General features: G+C 40.8%; 1 protein-coding gene across 1 annotated transcript; it reads right to left on the reverse strand.

Annotated features, from left to right (window-relative positions):
- Positions 1–4770: 4770 nt before the first annotated feature.
- On the reverse strand, positions 4771–13314 carry T265_15123 (hypothetical protein; the record flags this gene model as incomplete). The annotated part of the gene is made up of 4 exons (XM_009176687.1): positions 4771–5043; positions 8372–8497; positions 12873–12910; positions 13101–13314. Coding segments are annotated over 4 exons (651 nt in total), but the record flags the coding sequence as incomplete, so codon positions are not given.
- Between the last annotated feature and the right edge of the window lie 2319 nt (positions 13315–15633).

A 15633-nucleotide genomic window follows, 5' to 3' on the forward strand; every position in this document is an offset into this window, starting at 1 on the left:
TGCGCTCAGTAGTTTTCTTCCGATAATCTCTTGGTCCAGACCTGAATGATCGGTCTCTGGCTGCTTCTGTCTGGTGGTCTGACATATCTCCATTTGGCTGGTCCTTACGTGCTTTCTGTTATTTGTTTCACTTTAGTCTATTTACTTGATCCGCTGTAGATCTATATATCGCTGTAGTCTAATTTGTTCTTAAGTGGCTTAGGATATTTTCGCTGTATTTATTTTTTCTGTTGCTAGTGGAGTTTCCTCTCTTTGGAAAACACCTGTGTTAAAGTATTTAGCATTTTTTGTCCAGTCTTGTTCTTTTAATATTCGTGGTTGAATGAATACTTCGGATAGGGTGGCTGTTTGTTGAAATTGAATTCGCCTGATCCTTCTGTGCAAGCCTCCTCCGGTTTATCGTATAATTTAGGGCCTTGTGGTTGAGGGGTTTTCCCAATGATCAATTGGTATTATATCGGCAGAAGAAAAAACCTTCGCAAGATAATTGGAGCCTGGAAAATTCGTCAAACTCCACCTGATCAACCAAGAATAACCATATATGACCAAGGAATATTCATATATATTTTTCTGGTTACACTTTGAGAAGCATCCGTTTTCTTCATTAAAACAGTACGTGGGATTATATATGTGGCATTCGGTTATCGTCAGCAAGTTCCGGCTATATAACCACCACCGCTCAAAATTTGACGATCGTCTTGTCCGCACTAAATACAGCATTGTCTCATTCAAACCCTGTATTTTGAAGCATATTTAAAGACGCCATTAAGGCGATAATCAAAAGGTGAGTCAGACAATATGAGTGACAATGTTCGTCAAACCGGTAGTGAGGTATGGTGGTCAGTTCAGAGCAGGTGCATTGACATAACAGTGCGGCACAGCCAGAAACTTTCCAATTTCTGGCATCACATCCGGGTGAGCACATCTTACTCCCAAAATACGATAAACTAATAGCAACGGTTGATCCAGAATTTTTAAAGTTCACAGCAAGCCGACCAACAAGAGGGGTTTACGTCAAAAGCGAGGAGGGTCCCTTAGAATACTATATCTTCTGAACGTCTTGATGTGCTTGTGATTTGCCCGCGCTTTTTTTGTTCTGTTTTTCATAGTCTCTCGTGGATTGCATGGGAACAGAATGCTTACTTCACTTATTAGGGAAAAACAACGTTGAAACCTGGCAAACCAAGTGGAAAGGAACACTCCCTAATTGTAGAAACTCCCATCTCTTTAAAATACATGTTGGTTTCATTTGCACCTTTCATGAACGTTTTCTAATCACACCTCCCTCACATCGTTTTATTCTCATGCAAGGTTCTCATTACTCGAAGGCAAAAGGCTCTTTTACGAGCATTGTTATTCAATAACGAAATTTCGGCACCCATAATTGTCACGTTTACTCAACCTTCTTATCTGAGGACGAAAATATACTTGTTAATAACTAAGCACAATGTATCTCTCTAAATGTGGTGAGCTCAATTGACTGTATCGGTGCAAAAGAGTGATAAAAAAACAGTCATTACTTACCCGTGGGTGTGTTTGTCGGTGTAGTAGCTGATGTAGAAGTAGATGAGCACAAAATCTCACTTCACATACGCAATTCAAGCAAATGTACAAGCAACAGTACACCTAAATGACTACATTTTATTTGTAACTGAATTCCGTTTAGATTTTTCCCCGAGGAGTGTAGTTTGAGTGATAGAATTGTACAGTTTTCGCTAGTACTTTATTCAAAGATTTTTTCAACGGTATAACATTTCAAATTCAAAGTAGCAGAAGAATGCGACATGCCATTATTTTGTTTTTATCCGTTCAGACAAAATGGGAAACCATCCATTTTGCACCATAGCCACGGACAACTATTAATCGAGCACTGAAACGCCATCAGCCAAAGGGTTAGTTTTAGCACCAAGATAGGACGATAGTCTTTCTCGAGATCTTTTACCTTAATACCAGCGAAATTGCAGCGAACTAACACCCATTACCTTATTGAATACCGTTTTTGGACCAAGTTGAAGCCAGTGTGTATGAAGTTTCCTGCTCGATAGGGTTAGTTTTCAAATACAAATTCTGGTGCTTCAATAAATCGGTGGATCTCTTTAGTCCAATAGCGGGTTTGAAGACGCTTAGTCTAACTAGAATTCATAGGTGTCTATTTTGCATCCGGTGAACTCGACTGAGTGCCCATCTCGAAAGCAGTGACCGAACGAAGACGTAAAGTATGAAAATGCCCGGACAGTCAAATACATTCATTTCTAACATTTTCACATTCGAAAGTTTTAACACATCCCAAGCTGGTAGTTAGTTTGTCATCCCAGGGTTATCTACCAGTGAAAGGGAGGCCTTCGTTGCGGAGTTATTAATCAGAAGACGTCAAATGAACAGTTACGGACTATTGGACAAGGAAGCAAAACTCATATGCATCTTGTTTACAAAAAAAAACGGAGTATCCATTTTCAGCTTGAACGGGCATTCCTCACTGGCTGTTGCTCAATTCCAAGCAAATGCGACTTCACACCTCTCCCCTTTCAAGAGACGCGAACGAGAAGCTTACTACTCGCAAACCCCACCAGTAGTATCCACCGTTACACTATTATATAAAATGTGCACGGCAAAAATACGTATAAGCTGATATCAAATGATGAAGGCTATCAGGTCGCATGACAAAAGGTTAAACACCGAGTTTAGCCGATAAAATTTATTATAATGGTTCATCCAGTGTAGAAACAAATAAAATAGGATCTGCAGGTGTTTTATAGGCACTTTATACAAACATTTCAAGTTGCCATACTTTTAAGAGGTAAGCCACCTTTTGTCAAAAGGTTTGCTCGAACCAACTGCATTGATGTGGCCGATAATCTGAGGGTTGATGTCACTTTGTTGGCTATTCTCTGTTCCTGCTCTTCTGGAGGCCGATGACCACACAAATGACCCTTTGACATGGACAGCTCTATAACAAACATTTACGAAGAAAAACCATTTCTCTACGAGCACCTAATTACGTCCTAAGTCATCCCAAATGTAACGTATAAATTGAGGCCACTCAAACCAGAAAGCAGCGGAGCTATTTTATATATGGATGCACCCGCGTCACTTGAGAACAAGCTCTGGCTTACTAGGAGCATAACTATTTCCAGCATACTCCCCCCATTTAGCGGTGTATATTTTAGCACTTGCAAGTCGGATGACTGTTTTGAGTGAAGTGATTCAAACCCACACACACATAAATGAAGAGTAATACGGGAAGACCATGAGGAAGAATCTTATTCCGAAAATGTCCAACAATGAACATACTTCGAACAAGTCGCTTGCAACATTACCTTGGGTTGTATCTTCTTCAAAGCGGACGTCACAAAACTTTTCTAGTAGGAATAAATCGGAAAATAGCGTTTTATTTCAAGAATATTCCCTGTGTGTTATATTAAGATGGGGACCAGTAGACTGTCATTGACGGCGCAGGGAAAGTTGGGTTGTAAAATGTACCCTTTAATTATGCTGTTTTCATTGTTAATTGACCCAAATATTTTGGTTCTTGTAATAAAATAAAGAGGAAATCTGTATACCAGCTTGGTTTTGGCGGGAGATTCATCTTGAACCCAGCTTAAGAATATCATAATCGAGAGCTTCCGCTGGGATCCACGTAAGTCTTCCGTCAAAGACAGGTTGGCTTGCGGGTGAGTGTATAAGTTATACTTTATGTAGTTAAGGTTCACGTGAAACATAAGGTTGACGGAAGCACGAGGACTGCGTCTACCTGATAATCCCAAAGAAGGGTAAAAATAGTTGTGGATTGTCGAACAGTCTTCGGCAGTCTTATGAATGGTTTATTACTTTTATACGGATCATATCGACTTCTCAGCTGTACTACCATCGACTCACTTTCGGTTACTTCATTTATTTCTTCCGGTATGGAATCTTTTAATAATGAAACAATAGCGAAAGTAAACAAGTTGGCATAAATGATGGGATGACTATCGCATCAGGTGCAAGTCCTAGATCTGGATCACATTAGACAAAGCGATTCTTTTAGTTTACAGCGAGAAAAAATGCCAAAATTTCGGTCGCTCTGTACAACCAGCCTGAACTGCACGACCTTCTTCATTTAGAAAGGAGGTAAATTTCTAGGCAGCGACCGGTCCGACGACTGATCCGCTATCTTGGTATTTTTACCCGATCTTAGAATTACTACCCAGGCATTGACTTCGGCTTTTACCATAGAAAGAGAACTCAGAAAGAGGAAAACTGCCTTTGCCTTGGAATTAATTGCATCCCAATAGGCAATTAGCATTTTGCCTCCAGGAATGAGTGATGGAAAAACTCAGGTTGAGCAAGTGTCTACGGACTCTAACGATTCCAACGTAACAATACTCGATGCATGAATTCTGCTTCGTTCATGCCAGTAACACTTATTTTATGTGGGTGCTAATCACTAGCAATAAACACTTACCCAGAGCTTCTGAGACTTCTGAGACTGAATTGTCTTATCCACCAACACGTGCTTAAGCGGGTTGTGTGACTCAGAACAACCAGTAATCTAACAATATTTGGAGGTAACTCTGGTCACCCGATGCGGGAAATCATTAGAAACACTCGAAAAACCTAGTCAACATCATGGACATCTTATTTACTTCGCGTAAGAGCATTACTTCCCAAAACGGATCTCGTTTTAAAATGCATTGACTGGAATGTGCCCCTTCCAGTAGTGTTTATTCAATTTTCGGATAAAATACCTGGAGGCTTCATGAAATGCTTGTTTTAACTCAATCACATTCCTCAGAAGGTCTTAAGTTTAAAGTCCAAAATGTACAAAAGTTCAAAGAACTCACAAAGAAGTTGCTGTATGTATATGTCTGTTTCACTGTTGGGGTTTACCGGATCCTTCAGTTCGCTCACTTGGTCTGCGTTTGTGCTGAAGGTTTCTTCTTTTAAATTGCTTATGTCGAAGTAGACTGAAAATACGATTTGACCAAGGCCATCGTCTATCCACAAACATTTGTCCGCGGCAGGTTTCATCACTTTCAAAGGATCCAGCCATCGTGCATGAAACTATTAAAAGAGTTTAAAAAGTATACAGATCGAACAAAGCAATTTTGAACAGCCACAGCTATAACACCTCTCGTTGCTGGACAAACAATTTGGTTTACGGTGTGTGGACATACTTACTCCGACCCAGAACAATCAACTTGTTATGGTTATCTAGATTTAGATGTTGATTCTGCGGGATGCTTCGACTGGAACTCGGTTTCTTAAGGTTCAGTCGCACCAGAAGTTCAACTGGGAGCAATCGAGGGAACAGCAAAGAAACGGTGAAACATGGGGAGTCGTATTAGGGGGTAGTCTGGGGGTGAATAGTGCTGTTGTCTGTAGAACGACTGGAAAAATAGTAAGAAATTTCTTTATTTCTATAGAAGCGGGAATGTTAGCTGCCCTCGAGGATGGAGGGTCTTGAAGAATTCGGTTCTTTAGGCCGTACACTACAAACACCAGTAGTTACCGCTGGTCGTTACTACCGACAAACTATCCAGTATGGTCGAAATCATTTTTGCAACAAAGAGCCCGGTGGTTTTCAAGGGTACCTGCTGTGCGCAGTTGCATTAGGAGTCAGAATTTAGTGCTGTACTCCATGTGCGATTGAACTAGGCCAGGTCACATTACATTGTGGGTCAGAGTTTTATTCAGTCGTGAAATCGGTCACTTCTTCAGATTTTGCACCCAGAAAGCCCCAACTCTGCGCATATCGCGGAGAAGAAAACCATGCCTTCCACACCTTGGAAACTGGAACTTGAGGATAACGATATAGGATGGAGGATTGAAAGCCAACCTGTTGTGATGACATTGGCTACCTAACGAAGAACAACTAGTTCAGGTCACAAGTAAGGTGACTTGAACTTGTCAGTGTGGATAGTGCTGTGTGTGTGCGCAGCACAAGGTGTACGTTAGAGGGGAGATTATTTGGATTATGGCAAGTACAGCACACGAACAAAATGTTTTTTCCGGCAAATGCTAGGGTCGCGGAGTAGTATGGCGATAGCTCCAGCCACTGCGATTGTGCATTGCTGTACTGATTTCTGTTGATTAACCGGCATTCTGAAAACAACGCGGAAGCTTTGACTGGGTATCACATTGTGTGCCGTGTCTGCTAGATGTTGTACTAGTGAGCTGGTTATCGTCCTCCTAGTTCCAGAAGCTAACCGGAGTGGATTGTGTTCCTTCATTCTTGGCCGAGTTACCAAGTCAACAGCAACCAACCTCAACCAGTTCACAACTGATAGATTATTAATTTGTTCAGACAAAAAGTACATTGATGTGTAGGTCTAATGTCCGTATATTGCAGTTTGCAGGTAACTCTGCCTTCTTTTCGCATTTTGAACTGCGAACCTGAGTAAGGCATGTAGCGAGCTTGAAGAGTGCCTCTAGCGTCTGTTTAGACATCAAAACTGTGCTACAACGAGGCCTGGAACCCGTATTCTTGACATTTTAATATATTCACATGTCATTTGAGGCTACCAGGTTGACAGAATCTTGAAAACCAAAAGTTTTCCAGGAGAAAACACTGTTGGTGTTAAATGTAGTCCGAAGCGAAGCGAGTTGTGCTGATTAGGTCATTTACAACGGATGATGGAAACTGAGATCTAGGTACAGCTAGTTTATGGTTAACTGAGAAACAGAGCTTCAGATCGGGGATGCCCGAAATTCCGATGATGAGAAACCCTTTGGTTAATTTCGGTAAAATGTACGCTCTGTTTTGATGCATGGAAGGACCTAGCACTGTGCTGGAGCGGAGTAGAGAGTGACAGCCCAAGCCGGGCTGAAGAACTTTGAGACGTGACGAATAGTGATGATGAAAAACAGCCATTCAAGTAACCTAAACTCCACCGTGATGGTGTGATTATGAGTAACTTTAAGCGATTTCAGCACATGAGTTTTGGCTTTACGCCGAAACTTAAAGGAACTGACGTGTGGAATTTTTGCCCCGTTGATACACGGGTAACTGGCGCCGTTCTCATTATAACCACGTTGAGTTTAGGTCGGTTTACTGCCTGCAAGATGATTCTCTAAGTTTGCCTGCTGGTCTTATTCACTAGAGTTTACGTCGGCCTGAAGGGTATGGGCGCAACATCATATTCGGCTTAATACAAACTGACGTAACTTCTTAGGACGCACGGGTATCCTGTCATTTTAGCACTGCCCATCTGCATGTCCAACTCGGATGTCAGCAACACATGGGGATATAGCTTGCACTCCTGTTGCCACCACTGCCGTCGGTTCAGTCTGATAACTGGAAGAACAAAAGTTGATACTCGGTGGTTGATCTTTGTAACTGGCCTTTCAAAGTGGAAGAAGCAAATGGATAAACTTTTATCCAGAGTGCCTCAGTTTAGACGTCCTGTCTGAACTACTGCGGTTATTTCAGAGTCGAGAAGTAGCGCTGGGAGTCATCGAAAACGTGGACATCAATGCAACAGAGCAAACGAGGTACATTTGAACTGTCTTATCTAGATAGGAAAACATGTTTGCACTTCTTTGATACCAACTGTTCAAGTATCAAAGGAACGTTTAGTAACTTGTCGTCAGATACCCTTGCCTACTGGCTACTGTTTTTTCTTATTTGTCCTTGATGCTACATCTATTTCCATTGTGACGTAGTCATTCGCACGATACCCTCTTCCTCCGAAAGACGAATTAACAACCACACTACTTCTTTGAAAACGCATAATCTTATATTATTTTCCTCGCCCAATTTAGGACCACCAACCATAAAATATTATGAAGACTACTCCCCGCACTCTCTGCATAAGACTGACTGAATGTGATTTTCGTAAATGATCAGGTGGCTGTTGATCTTTTTACCGAGCTTGGCAACTGGTTTCCAGACGTTCCATCAATATTCGAGGAAGTATCTTCACTGCGCTGTTGAGTCTTTTGTTCTTCTTGACGACTGGTGTTTGTGTTTCACTTCCTCATGCACTTGATGTGCAATTTAGCCTGAACAACGTGACTGAAGTTTGCAGCTGTTCCTTTTCCGTGATCCACTGAAGCACAAACAGCTGGACTACAGCCAAGCCGTTCTGACAACTGCTATGAGTGCTTCTATGCGATAATAAAGCTAACAGAGTTGTTAAGACTTCACATGGGATACCTATCTGAGACCTTACAGCCTCCCTATCAAAGCTGCGCTTTCACACCATCACACTGATAAGGTACAGTACGCTGGATATAGTATGCGGTGGTATCTCAGGTATTTTGATATATCAGTTTCGGCTATACGTAGACAAATGTTTGTCCGTTTATAAGTTGTAGGTTACTTGAGACTGCGTTTTAAACAATATTTTTAAACTGAATGATGTGCAATTTATTTCGGATACAAACTCACATCTTTTCGTAATTCAAAAAGGCCGTTGAGTGTATGCACAGAGGCCTCTCGGACGCTGCCAAACCGGCTTTTTATTTCGAATCCTGAATAAGTGAAATGAAAGTGTACTGAACTATTTATTTCTCCCTACAAAATATACAAAAATATGCATATACTATTGAGTTTGAAGCGCAGCAAATAAAGATGCAGTTTTTGGTTACGTGCATGAATAGTGGCATGATGAGCTACTATTCATACTGATGTTCCAAATGCAAAGTAGACACTGCTGTGCGTACATATAAGAAAGTAAAAATAACTTTGCTATTTAGACATTCCCCGAGAATATCATAAACATTTTGCAATGAAAAAAAGTTCTGAATAGTGCATTCTGATTTTATGCTTGTCATAAGCATTTCAAGCTGCATATATCCAAACTCATTCGAATCGTTTCAGCAGAATTCCGTTTGACAGAAACAAAAAAACACCAGTGAAATTTATTCAGAAACAGACAACCGTCCTGGAAGAATTGAAAGTCCTAAGGAAGTTTTCAGCGTTGGATGTCCTTACTTAGCTGAAACCTTTCAGAGTATATAAAACATCCATCTGTTTATGTAAAGCCGAAAAACGATAACGAAAGTTTAACTTCCTATCCCAACTGTGGCCCATTTGGATTCAAGTCCCGAAAGACTCGAAGATTTTGCACCAATAGTTCGGAAAGACAGCAGCATCTTGTAGAGTCAGTGGATACACTCCGTTCTGTGCCAAGTCAACTTCCTAAAGAAGGGCGTCGTTATGGATATTGCACATTTTTACTAAACTGAGTGCTTCGAAATGCTGTAACAAACTGCACCACGAGGAGCCACTATAGGGGACCATTGGTGTTTGTGAAGTAAAGAATTGACCGATTTATTTGCATTGGGTTCAAAACTGAAATGAAATTTCAATTTCACTTGTAAAACTATTCGATCATTCTTTCAAGAAAAGGAAATGGAAGTTTTCACACTGTTGAGACGATACTGCAGTTACTACTCTGAAACTCACTTAGAGCTCGCATAGCGTTCGGTAGCACTGATGAACGATAAAGATTTACATAGATAATAGCATTCCTGGACTAAGGGTTGTTGAGAAATGGTTTACATAGCTTTCGTTTTAGTAAAGCACAGTTTTCCGTTTAAGTTTGAAACCTAGTTTAATCCACCGGCCGTATTTGCTCGAAATTCACTCAAGTGTGTAGCGCTGGACAACAAGACGGATAGAAAAAGTCGCACTATTGGTGCTTCGTTTAGTTCCATAAGGAGTTGTCGGATACATGTGAATTTGTCCACCTCCGTCTCGAGCAGTTGTCCATTACAAAGCACTGGAGGGGTGCTAGCTGACTGAAATCTTAATATAACCTGCTTCGTGCTCTACCACAATTGAGGTTGCATTGTTGGCGTGTGAACTAGAAGGCTGTTGTTCAAAGTTACCGTACCAGGCTCCTCATGTGGCCTAGTGGAAATCAGTCAAGATTGGCTCAGCAATGTTCTCTTTTTGTTGTCGGTGACTAGTTCCAGTCACTTCAGCAAGCCCAATGGATAACCGACTCGTTTAGAACGTTGAATTGCTCATTTATCTTTATGACAGTACGTCGAAGAAAATGCAATCTTGCGATTTGACATGACGCGTTTGCTTTGTAAACAATCCACTAAGCTAATGAGTCAAGCAAGTTGACTGTTTTCATTAGAATACGGTGTTTTGTTTACACAACCACAATATATTTGTTTTCCAAGTTTCGCACAGTCACGGAGCGCCAAAATTGACGGTCAGTCATGCGCCTGAGATAAAAATATGAGGAGTAAACCTTTTATTATTCCGCTAACGCATTTTTAAGGCTACAAGTTATATGACGATAGTGCCACACTTGCAACGTAATCTCCAACCTCCATTATTTGGTTACTTCTGAAAGAGGTTCGTCTACGGCAACGTATTGATAAGTTCTTCACTAGGAGGCCCCCTGTAATGCACACCAGTAAGACTTTTCTCTGTTTCAAAGCTTCACAAACATCAAGGCAAACAACGGTGAATGGTTTGTTGATGTTTGATTCCAGCGGCCACCCACACTTTGACTGAGGTAAGGGGTCGGAACCTAACAACCATCGGAAAGTAGGCTGAAATGAGAACCGATGAGGTGCAAATAGCTATGAGCAGAGACATATTAGTAATCACACCGTGTAACAAGGGTCACGAGAAGTATACTATGAACGTAAGTATTGAGGTAAACGCTATGTCGTCAAGAATTTTCGTTCGTCTAACATTTCTGGCTATTGGAATTATTGCAACGATTTTGAATGCAGTTTATTTGACCTGGTCGTGAAAATATAAACTAACTAAGAACCTATAAACTTCAGTTATTTGTGGGAAATTTTTGATGTTTTCCACTATCCGCCTCTCTACAAAACTAAGCATTTCTGAAGGCAGACTAAATGCTCTGTTCAGTGAGTTACTAAACCTGGCAGAGAACTCGAAAATTTCAAAGCCGTAGACTAAAAGTCTACCGAAAGTATGCAGAAGATATCAAAGAGCTCCGGCACGCAATTTCTCTGGTTTTCTCGTGAACCCGTCACACGCAAACTGGATCATTTACGTCCCGTTTGATAGTTTAGGACTTTTGCTTCCTTGAAAAAAAACCCACCGTTTTGTTCAGTTCTATTTTGTGCGACAAAACGTGTTAACTGACAACCAGCGTTCAGTTTTTGTGTGTGACAAGAATGATAGGGAGTCACATGTGGTTGGGGTCCTATCATCCGGAAAGCGCGAAGGGTAGAATATACAGCTGTGGACGGTTGTGGGATCGGTACCGTCTTGGCGTGAACGGAACCGCCGTCCCTGATTTACAGCTAGGATTTAAACACTGGACACTGAACTGAGCACAACCACCAACCCACCGCTACGCACTCCTACGCTCCACAATAACGCACTGATGATGTCACCTCGATTGGTGATGAAACGTTTGCAATCAAATTGCCCAGCTCAGCGAACAAGCCAACGATCACCATCTACGCTACCTTGAGCTACCACACTTTCCTCTATAGAAAACTGAACATCTGGTACGCTCAGCTAACGTGCTAGTACCACCCCAACCACTCACATGCAGTGAATATGAATCGAGAGCTCCGATTAACAGAGTGTTCGCTCTTAGGCGTCTCGGTCAGTTTGTTTTTGCAATGTATAAATAAGTAAAATCTTATTTGTGGAGCGTTTTAGGACATCAGTCACACAAGATTGGTAATAGTCCCTTTCGGCAAGGTCCTAATAATGCTGCTGAATGTCGGTCTTACGAAGCTTCCGATGATGGGTGCATCGGTTTGTTTGAAGATTCTGTGATGAAGGCAACGGATGGTACGAAAACTGCTATATTTAATAGCGCTGTTGGTTCAGATAACGTCACATATCTCATGTTCGACAATACGCCCAATAACAATGAAAATCGTGTTGTTCGATGCACCCTCATTATTATTCCTCCCATTCATATCATTTTTTATTGATATTGCATATACGGCTGGAACGCCTAACACCACGTTTCCAAAATAGCTTTTATTATCTGCTTGCGTCCACATATGGTGAAAGCTTATTACAAACAACACGACGCATGCAAATTTCCTTGCATGAATGAATGACTACGGACATTTCCACTATTTATCCCCACTATTCAAACTATTTTCACGTTGAAGTGCATTGTTTTATGCACATCTCTCTGATGCTCCTTCAAGCACTGACGGATGTTTGGCCAATGATTTCATCAGCTAAATTCCAGGAAAAGTACGCGTGTCCCTTGATTAGTTGCATTTTAGGATTTATTAACACAATTTCTCCTAAGACATATTGCCGGATATTATTCGTACATGTACGCCCTTTACGTCTTATTTAAGTTGTCTTAAGTATTAATTTATGTTTGGACAAAACTGCAACAATTTTTGCAAAAAATTACCATAAGTTGGTTTATATGACTTGTTGTATATACTTGGTGTCTTAATTTTATGGACAAATATCAAGATGCAAATAAATGGGCTTTGGCTCCCACTTATCAGTTTGGTCTCATCGGATCGTTTGCGCCCAACAAATACAAGATGACCGCTTTATTCTCGTCTGAATCGTTATTCGACAGGTCGTTATATTTATATGCAGAAGCGATTCGAATCAACTGGTTTACGTCAATAATGCCACCAGGAAATGAAGGGCCAACGGCCGCATCTGAATAATATGGTTAGATAATGACTTTCCACAAAAAACAAGAAATAGTTTTGTTTGTCCAAGGTAATTAAAAGTGTCAATCGTAATAACTGCAGTGCGATCCACCCTGTACCAAGCACAATGCTGTCATAATCTTCCAAATGCTGGCCACTCACTCGTGCAAGCCCAATTTATTAAGTCGCCCAAAATGAGATTGCCGCATTCGAGGAGTCGGCCAACGTTCGTGTGTAATTGAAAAATATTGGATATATATTCGAAACGATGCTTGTGAGTCGCATTGCTCTTAGCCTACTAGTACTTTGTTCGGATATCCATGTAGGTTTTCGCACTCTGATAAGAATAAGGGAAGCGTAAATTTATCGTGTGTTCAACATACGTCAAGTTCCATTGCAGGATGAGATGGGCTGGTGTTTCTAAACTGCCTTTACTAAACAAAAGCCAGGTATAGTCTTTCCGATATTTATTTCGTATGGATCATTAGGCTGCACGCATCTAACCGAAGCAATAATGAATTAATTACCTTCTACTGCCAGGCCACGGATTTCTAGCTCGTTTAGAATTCTCCTTAGTTCGACTGCTATCTCTTCGACACATCGAAACGGAGCACGTCCATTTCGCGTGAAATAAAGCGTGACCACTGTTGCAGCACTTGCCGGCTGGTTTTGAGGTTCTTGGCCACAAGCTGCAAGGAACGCTTCACAGTTGAATTTCCTCAGGTACAAGTCTGGTAACAGCTGAGAAGAGGACAGAGACCAAAATTCACAAGGATCATGGAGGCCGAGTGAAAACCTAGACCAACTTTGGTTCTATTGGAAATGATTAGCCATTACACGAGAAATCTTCGGCCTAAAGCACTCCAAACGGAGTTGGAAAATAATTGCCCACTGTGGTACGTTAGGTTTACATTTCAAAGACACTGGAGTTGCACTCCTGGAATGCTAATAACTTATCCTCAAAAACGTCAATAAATTTATCAACAAAAAAGATTAGACTGAATTCCAGAAATACCTGACGGTTATTTTGGGGTGCTGCATTTTCCTACATTTAATAAGTATTCAGCGTTCACAGTAGCGTATCGAGGCTAAAGAAGCAAGCATAGAAGAATAAAACTGTACGTGGTTGAAGGCATGATGGGACTTTCATCCAAACTGGTTGCGTTTTATGGTCTTACCACCAGACAATGTTCTTGTGGCATTGGTCCAGACAAATTAAGCATCAGAGTTCTCTTCATGACTCAGTCTGTTTGAGGATATTTCATACCATGTAATGGTGGTGACTATGGTGTTCCGTGCAGCATTTTTTGTATCTGATGTTTGATGGAAAGCATATCGTAATTTTCTTGAAAACCATATTTGGGGTATTGTTTTTAATTCACGACCTAAGATTTCCTAGCATATTTTAAGCTGTACATAAAAACAAAAGATAGTGTTTGAGTAAAATTCCACCCAATCATTCGCGCAGAGCTCAAATGAAGAAAAACGGACACTACTCCTGATTCGAAGAAACATCCTTTGAAGTCATTTATACAATGAGCTCGTTATGCCAACATCTTTCAACAACATTAGGTCTATTTAAACATTCTATTACAGACGCAAAGCAAGAAATTCTGAGTTATGTTTGCAGCTTAAACTTATTTCATCACTTGTGGATTTGCTTACCACGTCGCAGATGTTTTTAACGACTGTTTTGCGACTGGTCGTTTTTTCATATAGCTGTTGCCAGACGGATTGGCCGCTCCCGATATTCGGCAAGATGCTAGATAGCTTGATGGCTGCAAGCACAAAGAGCAAAGTAGAAATCACACAATATCACGTGCCTGTGAGTTGATGCACCGTATTTAAGTGCAGAAAGTGATCAAACTTACGGAGCAAAATGAGCATTAGGTTTTGAAACGCGGATGCATGACAGTAGTACGATAAGTGGCACTGTACTAGTGAAAACAGTATGTGCGACCAGATTGCAAATGTGTGTAACAGACAATAACTAGAGGCTTAAAAAGCAGAAGCAATGTACTCAGAAATTTACACACTCAGTAGTCGTGAGTGAGAGCTGATTATGAAGTCCGCTAGCACTAATTTTGAAAATTTGTCAAGGCGTACAAATGCCACTTTAAGTGCTGTGCCTCCCAAAAACTAAGAAATCCTGAGGTTCCCTTCGTAGATAAGTTGTGATAGGAAAAATTAGTAAAGTTATTCATAGTATAATTTGAGTACTGTGAAAACCCTTCATATCTTATGAAAAAATACAAATATCAAACACTAAACCAAACTTCAAATATAAGTCTGTTTGAATTCGTTATTTTACCGACCCAAGAAAACATCTTTTCCTTAAACATGATCAACTTTCTGGGTAGATAGTAAGTCGATATTTCGTCTCGCAGTATCAAAGCAAGCGGGAATCAGTCAGCATTACTTTGTGTGAAAGTAGTGCGGTATATCTAATCGTTCAAATAGATTTTTCATCTTGCAAGTGAACTTGACGAATGCTGATTATGTGGGATGCGCTGTTTAATGCGCGCGCAGTGCGCATCTCTCGAGTGGCTCGAATAAATCAAATATGCAGTGGCCACGCCAGCAAAATGACTGTTCAGCTTGAATTTCAGAATCACTAACTTGCCTACAACTTATAGGTTACGTGCTCAAAAGAACAAAGTCTTCGAGTTGCACCGGTTTTTGAAATGATAAGCCACTCGGATGTGAGATGCTTGTGTAAAATTCAGGTTTCTAGTGAGAAATAATAAAACCGCTGATCAAACGTTCGTGATTCGGTAGCATAAGTATTAGTCATTAACCAGCTTATCGCAGTTTTATTCATTCCACAGCTTGGCTGAACGCGTTCACCTAATCATTCCGAACAGAAAAGGACAGCTGCCCAGTGATCTCCTGATCTTCTTCCTAGAATGACTTCACTTAAGAAATAGTATGTCAGTTGAAGACTTAGGTTTTTTCACGAAGGAGGAAAAATATTGTATCATCTGAAAGTAGATTCCAGAGTTCCAAAAAATATCCAGTAGTGATTTGGATGGTTGCGGTTTTTGGATCCAGTAGCGCAGC

This window comes from Opisthorchis viverrini (assembly GCF_000715545.1).
Source record: "Opisthorchis viverrini unplaced genomic scaffold opera_v5_360, whole genome shotgun sequence".
In the NCBI taxonomy this organism is placed as follows: domain Eukaryota; kingdom Metazoa; phylum Platyhelminthes; class Trematoda; order Opisthorchiida; family Opisthorchiidae; genus Opisthorchis; species Opisthorchis viverrini.